General features: G+C 52.0%; 1 protein-coding gene across 1 annotated transcript in view; it reads right to left on the reverse strand.

Moving 5' to 3' along the window:
• SYT6 (synaptotagmin 6) overlaps positions 1–22,665 on the reverse strand; it is a gene marked incomplete at both ends in the record, with an annotated part of 57,569 nt that overhangs the window by 26,195 nt on the left and 8,709 nt on the right. The window contains 2 exons of the mRNA XM_079940998.1: positions 17,896–18,451; positions 20,269–20,534. Coding sequence (XP_079797124.1) covers positions 17,896–18,451; positions 20,269–20,534 — 822 coding nt within the window. The remainder of the gene's footprint in view (positions 1–17,895; positions 18,452–20,268; positions 20,535–22,665) is intronic.

Here is a 22,665-nt window from a genome sequence, read left to right on the forward strand (position 1 = left end):
CCAACCACGCACCCCACGGCTCTGCAGAGCACCCGCCACTCTGTTTTGGCCCACGCCCTTCTTAGAGACTAGGGTGGGAAGTGGGTCTCTTTATAGAATTCCTAGCCAAGCACCTTCTGCAACTACCGCAATTAGCAGTTTGAGAGTAAAGACCTCTCTGTGATAATCAGTATAAGAGCTCAAGGGTCTTTGGATATTACAAAGTTCCCTTCTCGTTTTACAGATCAAAAAACAGAGGTTTTGAAAGCCTGGGCGGCCCAGTTGATGCTAGTTGGAGTTTTTTTAACCCCTAGACCACTTTGGAATCCCCTTCTTTCACTTTCCAGTTTCATTCCACATGTATGAATTGAGCACCTACAGGTGAAGGCCAGGGTTAAGGGCTACAGGGGACATGCAAATAAACAAGACCCCGAGGGGCAGCAGTGGCAAGTCGAGAGCCCTGGACTCCAGAGACTGCTAACCTCCACCACGGTGAGGATGATTACAAGGGAAGAGCCTTCAAGGTCCCACTCGTAGCTCACACTCATCAAGCACTCGCGGTGTGCTGGGCACGTGGCTAAGAGCTCTGTGTTTATAGATTAGGGGTTACTCTTGGCCATATTTTACAGATGAGGACGCAAGCACAGAGATATTCACAAAGATATTAACCAGCCCACTTTGCTAAAGAGGAGGGAGATGTGGCTCAAACCCACGCAGCCGGACCACAGGGCCACCCGCTCAACCACCGTGCCAAACCAGCTTGGTTTTCTGAAAGGTTGTCCTCGGGGGTCATATCCGCTACCCTCACTAGCCAGTGTTCTGGTTTCCTCTAATGCTTCTGGAGCCCTGGTGAAGCAGTGTGTGTCAGTGCTTTACGTCTGTTATCTCAGTTACTTGTTCTTATAAATCTTTTTTTTTTAACATCTTTATTGGAGTATAATTGCTTTACAATGATGTGTTAGTTTCTGCTTTATAACAAAGTGAATCAGCTACACATATACAAATATCCCCATATCTCTTCCCTCTTGCGTCTCCCTCCCTCCCACTCTCCCTATCCCACCCCTCTAGGTGGTCACAAAGCACGGAGCTGATCTCCCTGCGCTATGCGGCTGCTTCCCACTAGCTATCTATTCTACGTTTAGTAGTGTATATACGTCCATGCCACGCTCTCACTTCGTCCCAGCTTACCTTTCCCCCTCCCCATATCCTCAAGTCCATTCTCTAGTAAGTCTGTGTTTTTAAGAACCTCATTTACATGTCATAGCAAATGCATGAACTAGGTCTTATGATTACCTCCACCCCCTTTGAAGAAACTGAAGCTTAGAGGTGTTCATAACGTTTTGGAGTTCAAAGACCAGGCTCTGAACTGGCCCCGTGATGTTGTTCATTACTCCCTCTGGTCCCAGGAGCAGGGGGTAGCTTTGTTTTCCCCAAGCGTCTGGTTTATACTTATTTCATGGACACAGAACCCTGTGACTAGGCTTCCCTCTCACATAGCTGCTAGAATGCTTCCAGGCAAGTGTGAGTCTGCTCCGGACAGCGTTCGCATGGTGGGGCACACGTACTGGGTGGTGGCCTCTCTGGACTCCATTTGACTTTCTTTCACTTATTCTCTTGCCACATTTGTATGTTGTCTTAAGTTTATTTGTCATCATTTTATAGGTCTTGTGAGCTAGCTAAATCCTTTTTAGAGCAACACAAAGCGACAGGCACAAATAAATGAAAGTTTTTAGTACTTGCTGTGCAACCTTCAGACAATTCACTCTGTCTTGCCTCAGCTTAATTTTCTCCATCTGCAGAATTAGAATAATGTCCCTGCGAAGACTTGCTGAGGACCGAATAAGGCAATGTGTGTAAAAGGGTCCTGTAAATTCAATAGTGCTATGTAAGGGCCAGGTGGACTTGTAATATTGTTATTAATAGCAAGATGGGGTCCGGGCCCTTGGGGCACGTGCCCCATGAGTGGTCTGGACCCAGGGATTGGTGAGGAGGGCCTGGTCGGCTGCGACCCAGTCCTGCATGTTGGGAAGATACCCAGAGTTGCTGATGGGTTCCTCAGAGTGGCCCAAATGCTGCCGTGGTGGGGTTAGAGCTGTACCACACCACACTGCCCATACCTGGAGGCTGTCCCTGGGGCTCTGCCCACTAGGAAGCCAGCTGGCTGAAGAGGGAGAGGTAATATCCCCAGGGCCACCCCCGGGCCCCAGAAGAAGGTCAAGCATTCACTGTGAGGCTGTAGGGCTCCCCAGAGGGTCTTCCAGGATGTCCCAACCTCATTCAGCTGGGAAGAGGAGACCACTCCTCACATCCCTAGGAACTCAGGGGTTCACTGATAAAGATGAGCAATGGCCATGGTCCATGGTGAGAAGGCAGGCCTGGGGGGCCCAGGTTCCTGAGCCTGGTCTTCACAACCCCACCTCTGAGCCTCGGCCCTGCTCGCCTAACAGTCTCCCCCTCCTGTTCTCCACACCGCATCCTTCCCTTCATGCTAGCATTCTTCCAGAATCGCTTAATCCCAGGAACTTCCAGGCCTAACCTAGACAACGCTTCAACCCTCTCTCGGTCTCCAGCGCATTCCTGCCCCTCACTACCTTCAGGTGGTTTTTCTAAGAGGAAGATTCTGGATTTCATCAAAATGTTAATGGAGGTTATCTCGGGATAATGGGCTTATGGTGCGTTGCATTTCTTTTTTTGTGGCTTTCTGTATTTTCCAGAATATCTAAAACAAGAATATAATGCTTTGCCTTGAGGCAAGGAAGGGTAAAATATATTACAGTCTTACAGCTTTTAAAGAAAATGATCTCACTTTTGGTTCTCTGTTCTATTGCTTTAAAACTTGACTCCAGAGAATCTCCTCAGTTTGCCTCATCTACAAAATTGAAATGCTGATTTCTTACTGTGCTGAGAGTGTTAAATGAGATAATGTACTTGGAACATGCTTTATAAACACATTAGGTGTTGTTGTTGTTAGTCCCGGGAACAATCAACTGCGGCAAGAACCTCTGGAGGCCCCTTCTCATTGGCATTTCACCTCAACCTTGTGAAATACAGGTTATTTCCCACATTTTTCTAATGAGGAAACAGAGAGGTGATGTGATTTGTCTAAGGCCACACAGCAGAGGCAGGATTCTCGCTCTGGTCTCCTGACTCCCAGTCCTGCTGACCTGCAGGTTCTTGGGGGATGGCACTGTGTTTGCCTAATGCCTTGCGGAGGCCTCTTGGATCCTGACTGACAGACCAGAGCTGGCCGTGTGGCCTTGAACAGTCCTGCTCCCTCATCAGTGCCTCAGCTTCCCCAAGAGTGAAGAGATAATCCTTATCCTCCCTTCTCAACATGTGGGGGACAGCCTGTGGAAGCAGTTGTGGGCTTACTATCGTCACCCACATGGGTATGTCACAAGCTGCATAATCTTCAGGACGCAAGGTCTTCCTGAAATTCTTCTTTTCCAAATGCAGTTCCTCGGGGCAACCAAAAGGTGTCTCTCTCTGGGAGACTGGAGTCCCAGAGAGCCAATTAAGCAAGATTGAATGGGAAGAAGCCTCTTGCTGGGTCCCCAGTGTCTGATGGACGGAGCGTGCGTGCAGATGTGTGTGTACACGCGCGTGCGTACAGGGCTGCCCGAGGTCTGGCCCAGGGAGGCCCAGGCTGCCTCCAGCTGGCCAGACCCAAGGTGGTCAGGGGACCCTGCTGAGTCCTCCCTTCCTTTCTCACGCAAGAGGAATAGTTGCTCAACCAGAGTTTCTCTGGTAAACATTGCCCAAATTGGGCTGGGGGAATAGTTTTCCTTAGGGTGCAGTCACTCCCGAAAGTGAGCTGGGCGTCTGCCCAGCCTTGGATAGGATTTACTAAAACCAAACCAAACCAAAACAAAATAAAACAAAACAAAGCCCTGTCAGAAGGAATTGGAATTACAAAGGCCCTCGCTGCCTGCCTTTTTTCCCTGGCCCCTTTTTCTCCCCAGGCCTACCAAAACAGCCCAGAAGCAAGAAGAAAGTTTGGGCCCATGTTTTTCCCCTTAAAGCATTTTCAAGCAGGTGCGGCCAGTCACAAAGCCAGCCTGTCCCCAACTCCTTAAGAAGGGACGTGCTTATTGTGTTTTCATGACACACCACCAGAGCTGTTTTTCTGTCTCTGGAAGCTGGACTGTTCCGAGCACATGGTCCAATGTGTCACTACAGGGTTGTGAGTCAACTGAAGGCTCTCCAAAAGTGGAATCAGCCCCGCGGGGAAGGAGTCCCATGCCAGTGCTGTTCTAGGGCTGGGCTGGGAGAACCCCGCCCGCCATCCCTCCCCACAAGGGCTCTGGAGAAGGCTAGCCTGGGGGGGAAGGGCTGAAGCGGTACCTCCCTTCTCCCCCGACCCTGAGCTGCCCCATCTTCCCTTTGGGGTTTTCTCTTCAGTTCTATCTGCCTAGCACCTTCTGCACTCTGTTTAAAGCTCCAACCCAAGTGGACACCCATACCTGGTCTACTCCTGGTCCCCACGGCCTCCCTGAAATAGCCCTGCAATGTGAAAAAGAACTCCAAATGCTGAGGGTGAACCAAAGAAGTAACCACAGAAAACACAATGGCACACAGACAGGGCGCCTTCGAAGCCTTTCACCACTGGGCTCCAGGCCCAAAGGGCTGGGACAGCTTCACAGGCCCCTCCCCGGAAGCTCTCTGCCCATTTCTGGGGAGTGGTACCCTCTCTTTTCCGGACATTCATCTGTGGTCTCCTAACAGCCTGTATCCTTCCTGGCTGAAACCTCATCCAATCCTACCACCTGGGGCCTCCCACTTAGGCCTCATTTTGGTGGGCGGGGCTGTTTCATTCTCAGCCTACTGGCAGAACTGGGAGAGCTGAGTTGGAAAGTGGGTCCCCCTTCCTATCTCAGGTAGCAATTTCACCTGTCCCCCTAAAGAGGGGCCTCTCCTGCCTATACAGGGACGGCCCTACATGCCCCTTTGTGGGCTCAAGGAATGCCAGTGGCCACAGCAGTTATTAGGTAAAAAGAGAAAACAAATGCTATGTGAAACCACAATTGCCTTCTATGGAGAGTGGAGCCAGCAAAGGCAATATAAGAGTCTCAGGGTTCCACCGCTCCTGGGCAAGAGGGCCCGTCATTCAGTTGAATACCTTCTTGGGTTCTGAATGTTTGCAGATGGGGCTGGAACTGAGCCCGGGCTTAAGGGCTGGCAAGAACAAAATTTCCCAGGGCAATTTAAAGAGGGGCATAGTTTGTTTGTGATTGAGGCAGACAGCCTGGAGAAGGTGGAGAGGAGCCATTAGGCTGAGGGGAGCAGGCATTCTAGGGGAGGCAGGGCAGCAAGAACCTCTGGGAGCAGGTGCCTCCCGCAGCCTCCCCTGCCGCTCGAGGCTGTTCACTGGGCAGAGGGGCAGAGATACCCGATTCCCACGAGAACAAACCTCCAATCGAGCTCTGCTACTCACTTTGTGTTGCTTGGGGTGGGGTGGAGCTGGGCTTGCATCCCGTGACTGGGTCAGTGAAAGAAAAGGCTGAGAAGGGGACCCTTCAGAAGAGACAGACAATTAGCGCCAGAGGGGGACCCGGAGAACATCTGCTGTCCCCATCCATCCTAGGAAGAGGCGGCTCTCGGGGACAGCCCCCCGAGCTAGCTCTTGAGGCAGCAGAGAGAGTTAGGGGCACATCCAGTGGAGCCCACGCACCCGGTGTGACTCCGGGCTCTGCTTCCCACTGGCTTTGTGAGCAGTGGATCACAACAGTACCCGCTCTGCAGGGTGGTAGTGAGGGTTAAAGGTAAGCGCACAGAGCCTGGCATGTGGAGGGAGAAAGGCCCCAGCTGATGCCCCGCTCATGCCTGCAGTCGGAATTGTGTGCACAGACGGCGATCTCAATCTTGTTCTCTGATCGGTTCCCATCTCACCTCAACTCCTTCCCACCACGTAAGTGCTCAGACACACGATTTCTTATCACAATAGAAAACAGCTCCTGGAGAAACTGGTCCCAATGTCAAGGATGTTGGCGCCCTCCCTGAACTCCAAGCCGTGCCAAGTCCAGACCATTAGCAGGAAGACAGGCAGTCTTCTGAAGCAATCATTGGTACTTCTCGGCCATCAAGACCGAGGGCAATGCCAGCCTGCACTGGCCAGAGAGGGGTGAGGGTTTAAACATCTTGCCCCAGCCCCTCCCATCCCAGGGGCTGTCTCCCCCACTCTAATTCCCAAGGCCAAGTGGATTCCATGGAAAACCCTCCATCCCAAGTTTCGCTGCAGCCCTAGAGAAACCCTCAAGGTCTCAGAGACTTTGTCCAGAGAGGAAGGCATTAAACATTCATGGAGAATGAGTAGGTGTCATTTCAGACCTGCAAAGAAAACGTGGCTACAGGGGACGACTGATGAGGATGAATGAGGACCAGTTGGGCACGGGGTTGGCAAGGGAGTGGGGTGGGGATGGGAGCTGCCTGCTGGAGAGGCCACATCTTTCTTCATTGTTGCTGACATGGAAACATCATAAAAATACGCTAGCACTTGGACGAGGCTGACCCAGACTCTACAGCTAGCTCTGTCTCCTTCCTCCTCCAAGGAGTAAATACGTGTGCGCAGTGGGAGGCTTGGAGGTGGGGGTTCGTTGGCTTAGGGTCCGAGGCACTTTGATATGTAGTTTCTCTTCCCTCCTTGGTTTCCTTGCTGGCGTTGCCTGTTGGTTTGCCTATTTCCACTCCCAGTAGAGACTAGACGTCTCTTGCGTGGAAGAGACTAATTGCGACAGAGAGAATGTCGTCTTTGCTCTGTGCCCTTTGACACCTCATGCCTTGGACTCCAAGTCTTGGCCCTCTTCCCTACAGGATAGAGAGGTTCACAGGCACAGAATGAAGACAGGGAGTGGGCAGAGGCCTGGGAAGGGAAGGGAGGAAGGAGGGAGTAAGATAACCAGGGCAAGAGAATTCCCTATAAAAGCCTAGAGGCAAGGAAGTCAGTCGGAAGAGCACGGGGCTGGGTCTCATGAGACCGGGGTTGGGGTCCAGATTCACACAGACTCACTGAGCCACCCCAGACAAGTTGTGCAATTTCTCTGGTCTTAACTTGCTCATCTGTGGCAGGAGGACGTTGGGCCAGATCATCTCCGAGGCCCTTTCCAGCTCTGACCTTCCCCGAGTCCACGAGAAAGCAGAGTCATAACACCAGGATCCGCAGAAATTAGAAACCCCTCAGGGACTGCCCCAGTTCTTCCAAGTCAGTTGCCATTCTGGTCGTAGTTATACCCAGTGGCCCTAGTCTCTCTGGATTGCTGCTGATGTAGGGAACCCATTGCAATCCCTTCCTCCCAAATGAATCCTGCAGTTTGAATGTCCTTGTTAGTGTCCAGAAGGGATGTCTGGCTGTTGCTTCCCTTGTGACCAAATAATCTCTCTCCAGGAGAAAAATGTCCCTGTGAGTCATCAGGTGGTAGAAGCCGTAAGACAAGTGCGTGCTCTGCACGGCAAGGTGGGGGGAACATGAAATGCACCAGTGTTGAGGAACAGATTTTTGTTGATGCGTGAGCTTGTTGCCTACTGATTTCCCGTTCATTCTCTTGTAAGGGAAAGATTGGATATTTATACCATTGAGATGCACAGCATACTAATGAAGGGCACGTGGGGCCAGGGCAGGGCAGTGCTGGCTGGCCCAGCCAGCTCGGAGCTATGGCAAGCTGCTGGCAGAGGAGGGAGGCAGAACAGGGCTGCGGTCTGGTTGCCAGTGGGAGCTGGGTTCTGCAGGCAGCTGGCCAGAGTGGGCAGTGGGGCTGTCCGGAAGCTAGGAATTTATCAAGGGTGAGAAGGGAACTGTCTCCACTGTTCTGAGCCTCTGGCAGTCTCTTAAGGCCACTTCTTCCGAAGCTGCAGGGAAGGACCTATTGTGAAAGGCTGATTTTAGAAACAACTTAAAAGAAGCCAGTGGAGCCGTTATTTACAGCCGGGTCAGAGCCCTGCGTGGAACGATTAACTATGTTTTCCAGCCCTGCATGGGAAACCTTTAACCCCATGTACCCAAGAACGGCTACTGGCCACACTTGGCCCAAGTGAGAGGGTGTGGAAGGTGCACATCCGTCACCTCTGCTGAGGGGACAACCTGCAGGCCTGGAGCTTTCCCCTGTGGTGCAGGGACCGTGTTGTCATTCTGGGATTCTATCCCCTCTCTCTCCTGAACAGACACACTGCCTGTGGAATGGAGCTCGGACCCTACACCCCGCCTCTCCCCCTTTCTGGGTTCTTGATAGCTTTTCAGCAACCCTTTGCTAGAGGAGCCTTGGCCCTTTGAGTATTTCCCAGAAAAGTCAAGGTCACATTGGCTGCAGAACCCGGGGCCTAGCGGGTTGAGTCACGTTCTCAGTACCTGAGCTTGAAGCATGGAGGGACCCCTAGCGCACCCCCTTCCAACTTCCTCCTGGTCATTACAGGACGTGAGCTTGGAGGGCGGGGCTGCAGGTCTTATTCTGGAGCAGGAAAAGCTGCTCCTGGCTTCGACATCCCTAACATCACATGGCATCCTTGCGGGAGGCAACCAACCAGGCCCTTCCCCTCCTCCCCTCTTCAGGGAGGAGAGCAGAGGAAAGAGCCCGGCCAGCTGCCCTCTGCACTGGCGGGGGCTGAAGGAATAAACTGCGTGGGGGCAGGGACTGGACACTGTTGGCCTTCCCCCAGCCTGAGGGTGTGGGTGCAGGAGAGCTCAGCATTCCAGAGAATAATGAGTGTAAGGAGGCCAGGCCCTGGGGAGTGTGTGGGTAAATGAACATTAGCAGAGACAAGGAGCTCCAGCTGAGCAGAAAGTAAACAAGAGAGGCCTGCAGCCCTGGAGTGACCCAGGGCTTCTGACCCGGGCAGTGGGGTCAGGCTGCCGGGAGGGCACAGTCAGGGCTCGCGGGGGGCCAGGCCGCTCAGAGAGTGGGCAGGGCTGGCCGGCTTCATACATGGTTCAGAGCAGCTCCGGCTGGAGGGCTTGGGGAACAGTCTTCATGGGTTTGGCGGGCAGCCCGGGCCCAGCCTTGCTTCTTTCACACCTCCTGGGGCTTCCATGTGACCCTGATCTGATCTCTTTTAGAAGGTTCTCTCTCTCTGCTTCTATCCTGGCTTGGTTCTGCTTGCAAGAGTCCAGACACTCGGGAATTCAAGGCAGAATTCTAGGGATACCTAGACTTGCTGCCAATTCCTGATGCAACGTGCTGTCTTGGCCTGATCTGCTCTGCATGAACTGGGGCTGCTCACCCACTTTCCCCCATCCCCACCCCACCTTTTCCCCAAGTATGGCCCATACGTGGAGCTAGCCTGCTGGCACACTGCAAAGCCAGCCTTCCTAGGCCTTGAAATCTTGTCTCCCTAAATGATACATAAATGATAAAAAAGAGTTCCCCCCAAATGATACAACCCGTGTCCCAATATTCCGCAAATGACCTCATCTCCAACGGGGCTCCACCAAACAGCTCGTGGCAAGGCAGATGCTGAACGAAGTGGTCACGTCTCGATCTGCACCTTACTTGATCCGCTGCAGCGTCTGATACACTTGATCCTTCCCTCTCTCGTCCTGGACACACTGTCCTTGTTTCCTAGGACACTGTACCTTCCTGGTTTTCCTCCTATTTCACTGGCTGGGGCTTATCAGTCTCTTTTACTTCCTCGTGGTCCCCACAGTTAAACCTTAGAGTGTCCCAAAGCTCAGTCTTAGGTCTTTTCTCTAAATGTGGGATCTCAACTAGTCTCATGGCTTTTAACACCATCTATATGCTGACATCCCCTAAATTCAGTTGGTTAGCCGAGGCTTCTCTTTTGGACTCTACACTCTTTTTCTGGCCACACAGCATACGGGATCTTAGTTCCCCGACCAGGGATGATCAAACCCGTGCCCTCTGCAGTGGAAGTGCAGATTCTTAACCACTGGACCACCAGGGAAATCCCTGGATTCCACACTCTGTATCCAAGTTTCTATCCAACATCTCCAGTTGGATGTCCCGACGGTCTCTCAACTACAACATGTTCAAACCCAAGCTCCTGACTTTCCTCTCCATATGGGTTCTTCCTCCAGCATTCCCCAGCTCAGTCAATGGCGACTCCCTCCTGAGTTACTCAGGCCGACAACCTTGATTTTTCTTTCTCTACACCCTAGACCGTGCACCCAATCTGTCAACAAATACTGCTAGTTCTACTTTCAAAATGCATCCAGAATGAAGCACATCTTACATTTCTACCCCCCATCCTTGTCCAAGCCACCATTGTCTCTTTTTCACGGCAATAGCCTCCCAACGGATTTCCCTGTCTTTGCCCTTGTTGTAGAGTCTGTTCCCAACCCATCAACTCTAGTGATGCTCTTAAACTTTTGACTGTGGAACTCCATGAACCTTTCCTGCCCCTTTACCTCTCCCACTTCATCTTTTATTCTCTCTCCTCCCCAGTCCCATTGCTGCTTCAGCCACACTGGACCCTTACGGTTCTTTGAACAAGCCAGGCATCCTCCCACCTCAGTGTCTTTCCATTTACCATTCTCTCACCTGGACCTCTCTTCTTCCAGATATATGCATGGTTCTCTCCTTCTTGTCTTTCAGGCCTACTCAGATGGCCTCCTCTTGGGGATGTCTCCCTGCCTACCCTGTTTTACCCTGCGATCCTCTCCTCCAGCCACCCTCCCAACCCCAATACCACCCCCCTCCCACCCCGCTGCTTCCCGGCTTTACTTTCTCCAGGCCACTTACCACCCTCAGCCACACTATTTATCTCACATCCTCATGGTCTCCCCCACACGACTGTAAGCTTCATTTACCACTGCATCCGCAGTGTCTAAGACGGTGCTTGCTACCCCACAGATGCTGGAACACATCACTTCTGGTTGCCTAGTTCCCGAACTATCCCTCCTTTGCCTTCCTCAGTTCTCTTCTTTTCTCTCGGATCTCCCCCTGCTTAGTACCCTTTTCTGGCCCCTGTCCTTCTTCTTCTTGACTCTGGGTGTTCCCCAAACTCAGTTCTTGTTTTCAAATTCTCCTTCTGCCATCTGCATCTCCCATTCCACTCCCTTACTCTCCCAGCTTCAGCAATGACCTCTATTTTCCCCTTCTCCCATTTCGTGCAACTTAAATAACTGTGTCCTTTGGATTACATTTTTACTTGCTCCGAAAGCTCCACCCAACTGTAAGCTCCTTAAAAGCAAGGACTATATTTGTCTTTCAATACCCAGTGTTCTTGGACCCGAAAAAGTTCTTGAAGAGATCACTGAAGACATGTTGAGTGGATGAAGGTTCATGATGCTTCCCTCCTTCTCCTTCCCGGCTCCTAGCCAGGACAGAACTGGGATCCTAAGACCCAAGGTGGGTACTTTGAAGGCATTGCATCAAGCTGCTGGTCAGTGAGCGTCTGGGAGGCTTCATCCCAGGTGACTGACTGAGTCACAGCGAATCAATTGTGCCGATTCTTTGGCTCTACTCGAAAAGGCCTCTTGTGAGCTACCCTTGGATCACACTAGACTTGAGTATGTGGGTGTGAGAAAAGAATGCAACTAACTCTTTTCTGGCAAGGAAGGCAATTTCATTCCAGGAGGCCAGCCTTCCATCAGCATGCTGGGACCTGTGTGTCCCCTGGGGTGGTGGGGGTGCTTTCCTGACTCCCCATAGGACTGTGAGGCTTTGAGGACTGGACTGAGTTGAAGTTATGGTATCCCCTGTGCTAGCCTGGTGCCTGGTACACGGTAATTACACCACAAGTAGTTACTGCACAAAGCAAAGAAACCCATTGTATTCGAGAGAAGTTCTTTCTAGATCCTTCCCCCAATCCAAAGAAAATAGAGAAACACACTCCCCTCCCCCTTTCAACACTCTCTTCCTTCACTGCCATCAAAGCCTGGCCTAAAACTTTCCTTTTCTAGAAGCTTTCCCAGACTAGTCTCATCTGGCTCTGATTTCTTTTCTCCATCTCGCCTCAACACTTCTGCACATGGCTTGCAGTGCCGCGGCTTGCATGATTTGGTTGTGAGCTTCCTGAATTGCTCTGTCCCCAAGTATGTGCCCTGTGTGCAAGGGGGTTGAGGGGTTTGGGGGTCACTGGGCATGCTCCACACTTCCCAGTAGCTTGGTCAGAGGTGGGGCTTTTTCTTTGCCATCCTTTCCACAGCCCGGCCCAGCTTCTGTATCCAACACATGCTCAGTGATCAAACTGAGAGCACATAGCTGACACTCAATAATGTTTGTTGAATGAAAGAGGAATGAATGTCAAACTCAGTGCCGCAGGAAGAACACTGGGGAGATGGTAACGGAATCCAAGTGTCAGCACAAAAGCTGCCCCCTGAAACGAGAGGAAGGATCCAGGCCACAAAGAGAAAATCAAACCAGTCACTCTTCTGGATCCCCTGACGAGCTGCACAGTTTCAGGGTCTATCTTCTGTCCAAGGAGCAATGTAATCACACTCACTCCCCTCTAGCCATGCAAGGATGTGGGCTCTGTTGAAGACCTGGACTTGAGTCTTGGCTCTCTAGCACCTTCTGTCTGGGTGACACTGGATGTCACTGAACCTGGAACCTTCGTTTCTTTACTTACATACAGGGCACAATAATAAGGCTTATGGTGAGGATGAAATGGAATAAAGTTGGTTGTGCTCTTGGCTCCCAGTAGGAGCTCAAATAATAACCTGCGTATTAATAACCAGTAAATGTGGGGCCTGAAAGGTGGGGAGGGCGCTGAGCCTGTTTGCAGGACTGTGCCTCATGGGAAAAGGAGGAAGGAAGCTTGCTGGTGGGGACTTGCTTGTGGCAGGAACTCCCCGGAGGACATTTCCAAGGGGCTTAAAGAGAGGACTGATTCTCACTGACATTGAAAGGAGGAGGGTGTGTCTGGAAGTTCTGCCCTGTGGCCTGTCAGCCTGGGGTTTAGGCCTCTACTAAGGAGACCACACTTCCAGCGACTGGGTATCCCTGCTCTGAAAGCAAGAGAGCCAACCACTTCTCTATAGGGGAAGCTGAGAATCTCAGAATCTCACAACTTGGAAACTAGTTTCTGAGGAAACCACAGCTCAGAGAGGGCAAATCACTTTTCCAAGGTCACACAGAGAACACATGATAGGACAAGAAGTAAAAGAGAGAAATAAATAAAACAGGAATAATAACAACCAACAACCTGTCGGAATAGGTGATCTGGAAAAAAGTGGGCGATCAGGCCTGGGAGTGGTACAAATAGTGACCCACAGGCCGAGTTAGAAGGAAAGGCACTGTAAGAATGGGGCTCAGGAGGCTGCGCTGTGACAGTGCTGCCCTAGGCATCTTGTGCATTTTATTTCATTTACTACATAGAATACCGCTATGAGGTATGTACCATCATTAGCCCCATTTTACTGATGTAGAAACTGAGGCATGGTTTAGACAATGTCCCCAAGGTCTCAAAGCTAGAAAGTGCAGAAGCTAGAATGCAACACAGGTTGGTCTGGTATCAAAGCCTGAGCTCTTTGTACACAACTCTGCTCGTTGCCAGGCTAGAAAAGAGACTGTTCTACCACATAAGGCCCCCCCTCCTCCCTGCAGACTCCGAGTCCAGGCTCTCTGGAATTATACAGAGCACTCCATCACCCCCAAAACACACACATACCTGTACACACACACACACACACACACACACACTCATTCTGACCTGGCGGGGACCTGGTAAGGCAGGAAGTTGGCCGAGTCCATCAATGCCACCAAGCACAACACATGTTTATGGCCCCAATGACAGCCTCCATGAAGGAGCTGGGATGGCAACAGGAATACCTGTGTGCACTGGGGTCTGAGGCCTCTGTAACAATAACTACAAGAATACAGAGATGTTACCAAGCCCTGGTGATGGCGGCTCTATTTTAATGATAAATCTACAGCTTCATATAGAAATAATGAGACTGGGGGCTGGAGAGGGGGGAAGGGAAGAAGAGAACGATTTCAGCCGATCGAAGTTGTGTGTGGAGAGAAAATGACAGACCACGGGGAATGCCCAGGAGACCAGCAGAGGACCTTAGTCAAGCCAGGCAGGAGGTGGAAGCCTCAGTGGCAGACCTGCCCATGCCTGAGCTTCTGGATTCCAGGGAACAGCAGAGACCTCTGACTGTCCTAGCACATCTTGTTTGCCTGTTGCTCACCCTCTGGTGGGGTGTATGTTAGCTCCATGACAGCCTAGGCTTCCATCCAGAACAACCTGGGGATGCTGGGGGGAGCGGCCCTTGGGGCTGAAGATTTGCAATTAACAAAGGGCCAGCCTCCCCAGATGAACACCTCCCCTTCACGAGCCTTGAAGCTCCATGTTCAGTGGTTGTAAGAAAACAGCACAAATGCTCCAGGCTTTCCTACTTCAGACCACCTTGGGCACTGGGGCAGGGGCCAAAACAAGGAACCTGTCTGGTTCCACCTGCCAGGGCCGCACGTGATTCTCCCATACAAATGTGAGGAGTACCAGGGCAGCAGCATTCATGGACTCCTGTGACATCAGAGCAGCCTCCCGAACCCACTTCTCACAGGGCCTCTCCTCCTACCCAGACTCTTGGTCACTGACCCTCCACTTCAGTCCAGACTGTGGGTCCCTGACCCTCTACTTCAGTCCAGGCTGGTTAATCTCTTTGCTACTCCAGACATGAACCATCTACCCAAACCATCTCTCTGTAGGAATGCACAGCCCAGGTCTCTCCCCACCACGCCTGGCTCTACTCACTTTCAAAATACTACTTGACTTTCTCCTCCAGGAAGCCTTCCCAGGTTAACTGCACCCAAATTCCATTTCTTCTTTAATAATCCTTTCCTTGTGCACCAATACGTAGTTTTGTTTGAATTAACTAAGCCATCTGTCATTCAACAAGAACTGCTGAGTTCTTACGTTTGCATAAAATGACACACTCAGCCCTGAGGGAGAATACAAGAGACAGTCAAATGTGGGACACAAGCCATTCCTGAGCCACTGGGGACTCTGCAAGGCATAAGATGACTCAGTGTATAAATGAGGGACCCAGAAAATAAATCCAGAGGAGTGATTGCTGTGAGAGCGGAAGGGCTTCAGGGAAGCTTTGAAAGGTGGATTGGTTTGGGCCACGCAGAGAGGTGGGGGAAAAGCCTGTCTGCCAGAGAAAACCTTGGGAGCAAAGGCAAGAGGCAGAAATGCTGGACGTGTTCAGCGACAAGCCTGCAGGCCGGAGGAGCTGGGGGCCAAAATGCAGCTCTAGGAATGAAATCTGGCAGGAATCTGGCATGCAGGAAAGATGGGAGCCGGCTGTGCTCATGTGCACCGCGCCCCACGATGCTGGCTGCAGGATTTCACGTACACTGAGTGCTCAATCATTGCCCGTTACTAGGGCTTGGGCCTCTCTGGCCTCAAAATAATTCCAATTTTAGAGTAAGCCCAGGTAAAAGCACCAGCCTTTTATTACCTTTTCCTTTCCTTTGTCTGATTCCTCACCCCCCAGGATAAAGAGCCCACCCCTGAGAGCTGGCCTGCTGGAGAGGCTGTGGATGGGAGGGCCCCAGGGGCCTCACCACGCAGAACATTCAGTGCAGACAAACTGCGAGCAAGACAGAGAGTGTGAGCAAATGACCCGATCTTCTGCTCCAGAAACTCCTGGGCTCAGACTCCTCCTGCTTTTGACTATCAAGTTATATATACCAGTCCCTCCCTACCCACCTGAATTCTCCTTCCCCACCCAGGAAACCTTCCCTGGCTGTCCTAACTCTCAGATCTTACAGCCTCACAGTATTTGCTACTTTGCATCACTAGCTACTGCATTAAAGTTCCGTGGCGCAAAGAGGCTGTCTTCTATCCCAGCCCCCCTTGCTCCCGAGTCCCTGGCACAGTCCTGCTTAGAAAGAGATGGAGGAGGGTTAGAGTGGTACTGACTGAGGATGATGAGGGTGGCAATGACTTGTCCAGCTCCTTTTGGACAATCTGCCTTTTTCTGAAGCTGGGCTGAGGAAGGGGTGTGGGACGAGTGCAGGGACAGCCACGGAATTCTAGGATGTAGGAAGTTAGCATTCAGGTGAGGGGCACCCTTGGGCACGGACCGCACGCTCCAGGACTAGGGCTTTCATCGTGCCTGGAGCTCAAGTTACAGGAAAGGGAGGTCTCTGGAGAGGAGAAGGGAGGCTCTTCAGAGGGCTGAGTTGAGCCCTGCTTCCCACAGCCCCTGGCCCTCACACCTACCTCTCTCTGAGCACTTGGGCCTCAGCCTCAGTATGGGGGGGACTGAGCCGCTTTTCTCTACCCGTATAGTCACGATAATGAAGCTGCTGCCTTACGAGCCCACAAGGGAAGAGCTGCACCAGATGTAAACTTCAGAGTGATTTATAAAGCGGAGCTCTTGGGCTTCAGGCGGGCACACAGCTGCTGTTCCAGCCCGCCCCGTCTGCCCGCCCTGTCTGCCGGCCCCGCTGCTTGTGCTGTTCTTGCGGATGACATTTCGGTAGAGCAAAAGTAGGGGAGGCAGTGAGACATCAGACAGGGCTGGTCAAAGTCAGCAGCAGCTAGGAGAATGGGCTGTCCCAGAGACCTTCTCTGGAGCAGAAACGGAGCCCACCAAGCTTTCTCTCTTTGAACAAATCGATTCTTATCCTTTTCCCACCAGAGTGGGGCTGATTCTCCCAGCCTCTCTCCTTACAAGTTCAGCCCATAGATATTGAGTATTGATTGTCCAAAGGGAGGGTCTGCACTCAGGGAAATAGTGCAAGAAATATCCCAGGAGACACTCAATCAGTTAGAGTTCAAGACACGAGGCACAAGGCCATTGGTGTTTGGTGGCAACACCCCTGCAGGGCTCTCAGCTGTCTGGCTGGGCTTAGAGAGAGGCATGCCACCTACATCTGTGGCATGCAATTACCCAGCTTCCTCAACAGCCACCCAAGGGACTGGAGAACACTGTCTACACTGGACCAAAGGGCTCTGGAGATGCCCTCTTAACTCTCTGTGCCAAACCTGTCCTCCCTCTTAAAAGCCAACTTGAGCCCCAGCTCCTTGACACCGTCATGCTTAATTCCAGTTGATCATGAACAGGCAAGCATCCCCTTCCCGCATGTGTGGATTAACCAGGTCTCCCTTCAAGCCCCCCCTGCCCCGCTCCAACTCCCGGACTGGCCCAGGCAGGCGGGGCCTAAGAGCAGGGGCTCTGCTGCATGGTAGTCACTAGTGCTGGTCGTAAGTACTTCCAGTCCCCCTTCTGGATACGTGGTAGGATTGCTTTGCCCGGCCCCCTTGATAGTAGGAGTTGCATGTGTCTTGCTTTGGCTAATGAAATATGAGTGAAAGTGACATGTGCCACTTCTGCATGGAGGCCTTAAGAACGAGCACATGATTTGCCACATCTTCTTCCTCCTCAGGTGGTAACTATAGGGGCACAGGTCAAAACGGAGCCTCTGTTGGCTTGGATCCCTAAGTAACAAGGAAGAACGGCCAAGCTGCAAAGCACATGTAACATGAATGAGAACCAAACTTTGGCTACGTTAAGCTACCAAATCCTAGGATCGTTTGTGGCTACGGCATAACCTGGTTTATCCCAATTAATACAGCCTGTTCCTGATTGCTTGTGCCGGGCTTCCAGCACACACCAAGGCCCTTGGCTCGCACTGCTGTCTGAGTCAGGCTACGGGCCTGGCCCGATCCTTACCCATGATGAAAGACATGTATCATTTTATAGGTGGTAGACCTGAGGCCTGGCAGGTAGAGAGAACCACTTCAGAACATGCGATCAGAAGCCATAGATATGTTCCCTTCCCTTCCCACCCACATGGGGGCTCTGCTCCCTGCCCCCCACCCCTGCCCCGCAACGTGGGCCCCAGGGCAAGGACTTCCCCAGAGTGGGCTGGGCTATTAGTCAGAGTCCCCTTCGTACCCTGAAGGGCAGAGGCCCATTTGTCTCTAGGGGTGAGGAGGATGCGGGACACATCCCAGTCAAATCCAGGACTGCAACTCCTCGAGAAGCCCAGGGAGCAGGGCGGTACTCACACTGGTTGCGTACTGGATGTCCTTCCAGATGGAGGTTTCCTGGGACAGGTCAGAGGCCTCAAAGAGGTTGTCCAGGATGACCTCCCCGATCATGTCATGGCGGGAGAAGCGGTCAAAGTCGAAGACACTGAGATGCAGCTTGCGGTCAGCCAGCTCCTCATAGGGCACGGGGAAGTGAAAGTTCTCATCGAAGGTGGGGTTCAGGGTCTTGCGGTGCACCCGTGTCTGCAGCTTGCATTTGCGATCAGGCAAGAGGTAGATCTTGACGTAAGGGTCAGAGCTGCCACAGAAGTCCTTGGCGGGGAGGTCGAAGGCCTTCAGGATGCGCACGATCAAGGTCTCGTTCTCGTAGTCGTAGCGCAGGCTGAAGTTGATCTTCCCACAGGTCTTGGCCTCGGTTTTGGCGTCGTCCCCCTCCACGGACTTCTGCTTGTAGAGCTCGGGCTTGATGCGGCCAATGCTGGTGGGCTGCTCCGCCGCAGGGGGCAGCTCATTGCCGTAGTCCACGCTGGAGACATGCATCTGCCGTGGCAGGTGGCGCTTGAAGGACGTGTGCCTGGCGGAGGGCAGGAGGGGGTGAGAGAGTGAGGTGGGGGAAGGAGTGGGGGAATGCCGGCAGGCATGGCTCGGGGCCCTGGCTCATCCTACCCCTTGTGAGGCCCCCTTTTCCTCCTGCCAGTTGACCCCCTTTCCCTCTGCACACACTCGGTGTGCGTGACTTAGTATATGAAAAGTAGTTGGAATGGAGCCTGGTACATAACAAGCTTCAGTAAGTGTTAGCCATTGTGATCATTATCATTTTTACTGCTTTTCTGCTACCTGCTTTCTAGGTTTCTTTCCTGGTAGGCATGACTCTGGTTCCCCCATTAAACCATAAACTCCCTGACTGAGAAGGACCATCCTTTCCCACCCTCCACGTGGCATTCCTTCGTCCCCACCACTACCATCCCCACCACCATAGTTAACATTTATTGTGCTTTGGAGTCAGACTGCATAGGTTCATTTCGGCTCTGCCACGTTCTAGCTGTATGACCTGGGGCAAGTTATTTAACCTCTCTGTGTTATAAAATGAGAATAATAAAAGTAGCAATTGCATAGGATTGCTGTGGGGGTGAAATGAATAAATACAATGAAGTGCTTAGAACAGGGCCAGGTATATACTAAGCTCTTCTCCCCCAACCCCCACACCCCGGTACGCGGGCTTCTCACTGCTGTGGCCTCTCCCATTGCGGAGCACAGGCTCCGGACGCGCAAGCTCAGCGGCCATGGCTCACGGGTCCAGCCACTCCGCGGCATGTGGGATCTTCCCGGACCGGGGCACGAACCCGTGTTGCCTGCGTTGGCAGACGGACTCTCAACCACTGCGCCACCAGGGAAGCCCTATACTAAACTCTTATTATCACATGGATTCTTTCACTGGCTCCTCATGGATACCCTTATGAGAGTCATTAGCCCTATTTTACAGTTGGGAAAAGTGAGGCTCAGGAAAGGTGAGCAACTTGCCTGAGGTCAAACAACAAACTCTGTAAACGTGACCCAGCACTTTCATCATTTCTGGCTTTCAATCTGAAGACCAGGCCTGCTTCCCTTTGGCTGGTCCCCTGGGGGCCTGGACCCAGGAATCCACAAGAGCCCCAAGTTTTTGTTTTGTTTTGTTTTGTTTTTTTAACATCTTTATTGGAGTATAATTGCTTTACAATGGTGTGTTAGTTTCTGCTTTATAACAAAGTGAATCAGTTATACATATACATATGTTCCCATATCTCTTCCCTCTTGCGTTGCCCCAAGTTTTTAACAAATACAATGCCTTATACCTGCACGTACCACATCACTGAAAAGTGTTTCTGAATTTGGAGTAGGTTTTCGTCATTATGTGGTGGTTGTTTTTTGTTGTCATTTTGTTTTTTCAGTTAAAGAATGCCATGTATACCATTGCTGTCATACGGGGAACGCTGTCCAAAGCTGTCCTCATTCTCAAAGTGTTAGGAATCTCTTGCTTTATCTCCCACGCACTGCAGCCTCCATCTAGGAGGCTGTATTGACATAGACACGTCATGAACTTCTCTGCCTCTGCGCCTTTGCATATTCTCTTCCCTCAGCCTGAAGTCTTTCCTTCCCTCCGGATAAGCCAACACCTCGCACCCACACACATCCCAGGGCTTATCACCTGCACAGCACCCCACCTCAAAGGTTCCCCTCTCCTGGCGCCCACCTCCGAGTTGATCCCCCACCAAGGAGCACATCATCGGACATATTCTCCAACCAGAATGTGCACATGATTATTTCTGGTCTCTGATCCTCACAGGCCGGAATCTCATTAATGTATTGGATCCAGGAATGTGGAGGTAGGGAAGGGAGGGGTCCACCCCTCACCTGGTGGATGACGCTGGCTCTGTGGTCTGTCGCTGCAGCCGTGTGTGACGCATGATGTGCTCTTTGACCGACCTCTGCACCTCGGCAGGGATATCTGGGGACGTGTGGCTGATCTTCACGGCTGCCTCTAGGAAGCCCAGGGTGTTGGGGTCTTTCAGCTTGTCCGCCATGTTGCCTCTGGAGCTGGGGCTCTGGAGGGCCTCCGGGGAGGGGTTAGCAGAGGAGGGGCTGGAGGCCTCCTTGTTCCTCCAGGGCATCCAGCACAGCTTCCAAAAGAGAAAGAGAAAAACTGCCACCAGGGCCACGCCACACACAATAACTACCACTGTGAGGAGGCTGACAGAGGTGCCTGCCCTCAGCCAGGCGGGGAGCGACAGGGACAGACACAGGAGGGGAGAAGCAGGGAAGGGTGTTCAAAGAGGGGCCACACAGAAGGGACAGAGACGGAAGAAGAGAGAAGAGTGGTCATGAGAAGGCTGCCCAGGTAGAGGAGGGATGGTTGTAGGGTTGATGCTCCGTATCCACCTTGTGAAATATCTGCAGCCTCGGGTTCACCTCGGTCTGATTTCTCCAGCTTTGCCCCTCCCCCCACCGCCAGCTTGGGGAGCACCTGGGTTGCCTCCCCTCCCCATGGGCACGTGTATGGGGAAGGGAACGTAATTTAAATAGCAGCCTAAGCAAATGTGCAAATTCGTGAAGCATTCACATTTGGATGCTGTTTGAATTTCTATTAGAGCTGTTACTATGGCCAGATTTACAGCAGGGTTGGTTTTGCAGACAGCTCTCTTCCTCCACAGGCTGTGGGGCCTCGGGGACCCTCATTCCCTTCCCTTACCCGGCGCCTGCCAAGCCCACAGCAGGAGCTGATGTATAGTTAGTAGGTTGACTTGAAGTGAATGAGATTGGGCATAATCTCCTCGAGGAGGGGGATTAGGTCTAATGCTTCTGCCGTACTCCCGGAACCCTGCACATAGTAGGCTCAGTAAATACTTGTATTAAGTTGGAATCTGATCCACACAGTTGACTTCAAAGCTAAATACAGAGGATTCCGATAGCTGTCCTTTCCCCCCATTCCTGTGGCCATGTGAGAGCTTTGCTGTAAAACTGAATGTCATGATTCGTTCAGAGGCAGGCATTCACGGTCCCACACCCAGCCCACCTCTGCCCCCAGTAGGATGCCCAATACCCCAGGAGAGCTGTGAAGGATGCCTCCCTCTGGGAGAAATTAGTAAGCAGGCTTCCCACCCCACCTTTAGGAATGAACCTTTGAGCCCAAGGCCTCTTCTTACTCTGAGATGTCAGAGGCCTTGAACCAATGATGGGTTTGCACAAAGGTCACTTGTAGACAGGCCAGCAGAGGAGGCTCGCCTGGCTTACATGATGATTGAAACATTGAGCAATTCCATCATCACTATCATCATCATCACACCAGATTTCTGGCTTCTCTGGAAAAGGCCTGAGGACTTGCTAACTAGACCTATGCTCCCGCATGGTGGGAACTGGCGATGCCCTTCGGAAGGCTGCGTGCTCACCAGCTGCTCTCCCTGTTACCTGCCTGGCCCCTGCAGGCCTGTGATCTTGTAGTCTCTGGATTATCCTGTCCCCATGCCTTAAGAATCTTGGGATTTAAGATGAGAAATGACCCTACAAGTGAGGCTGTGCTTTTGCAGATGGGAGCAGTGGTCCAGAGAAGGGACTTGCCTGGGGTCACAGGTCAGACACAGAGCCTGGACCAGGGTCCAGATGTCCACTGCCCAGCCTGGGGCTCATTCCACTGTCCCAGACTCTTTGTCCCTGATTAAACTATAGGCTACTATAGCCCTGTGTTTTTTATATTTGTCTGACTCAGGGCTCAGCATAGAAACTGACACATGAGAATGAATGAGTCAATCAATGGCACATAAAACAGCTGTCATTATCTCTCAGCCAACATTTACTGAGCACTTGCCATGTTCCAGGTGCTAAGCTAGACTGGGAGTATAGAGATGCCCAGTCCCTCCTTGGGGGATCAAGAGTACTCTCACGGCACATGGGCCCCCGTGAAAGCTGTCCCCCATCCAAAGGCACCTGAGAAGGAGGCCAGAACATCAGGCACCCTCTCTGGGGAGTTAGCACTGCCTCCCGGCTCCCTGGTTGGAGGGTACTGGCCTTGACCAGCTACCACCTTCAGGAATAAGGGATGAGAGCACAGGATCCTCAAGTCCTTAGCAACCTCCTCCAGCCCCCAGGTCCCTGCATGGAGACAGCAGAGTCTTTCCCCAATACAGGAACTGAGGTTAGTCCACCAGAGACTGCCAGGGACCAGAAAAACTGATTCCTATTTAACTTCTAGACTGAAGACCTGCAATTATGGTGTGCATGCATCCTGGGAGCACAAGAGAAAAAATATCGGATTGC

This window comes from Stenella coeruleoalba (genome assembly GCF_951394435.1).
Source record: "Stenella coeruleoalba genome assembly, chromosome: 1".
Taxonomy (NCBI): Eukaryota; Metazoa; Chordata; class Mammalia; order Artiodactyla; family Delphinidae; genus Stenella; species Stenella coeruleoalba.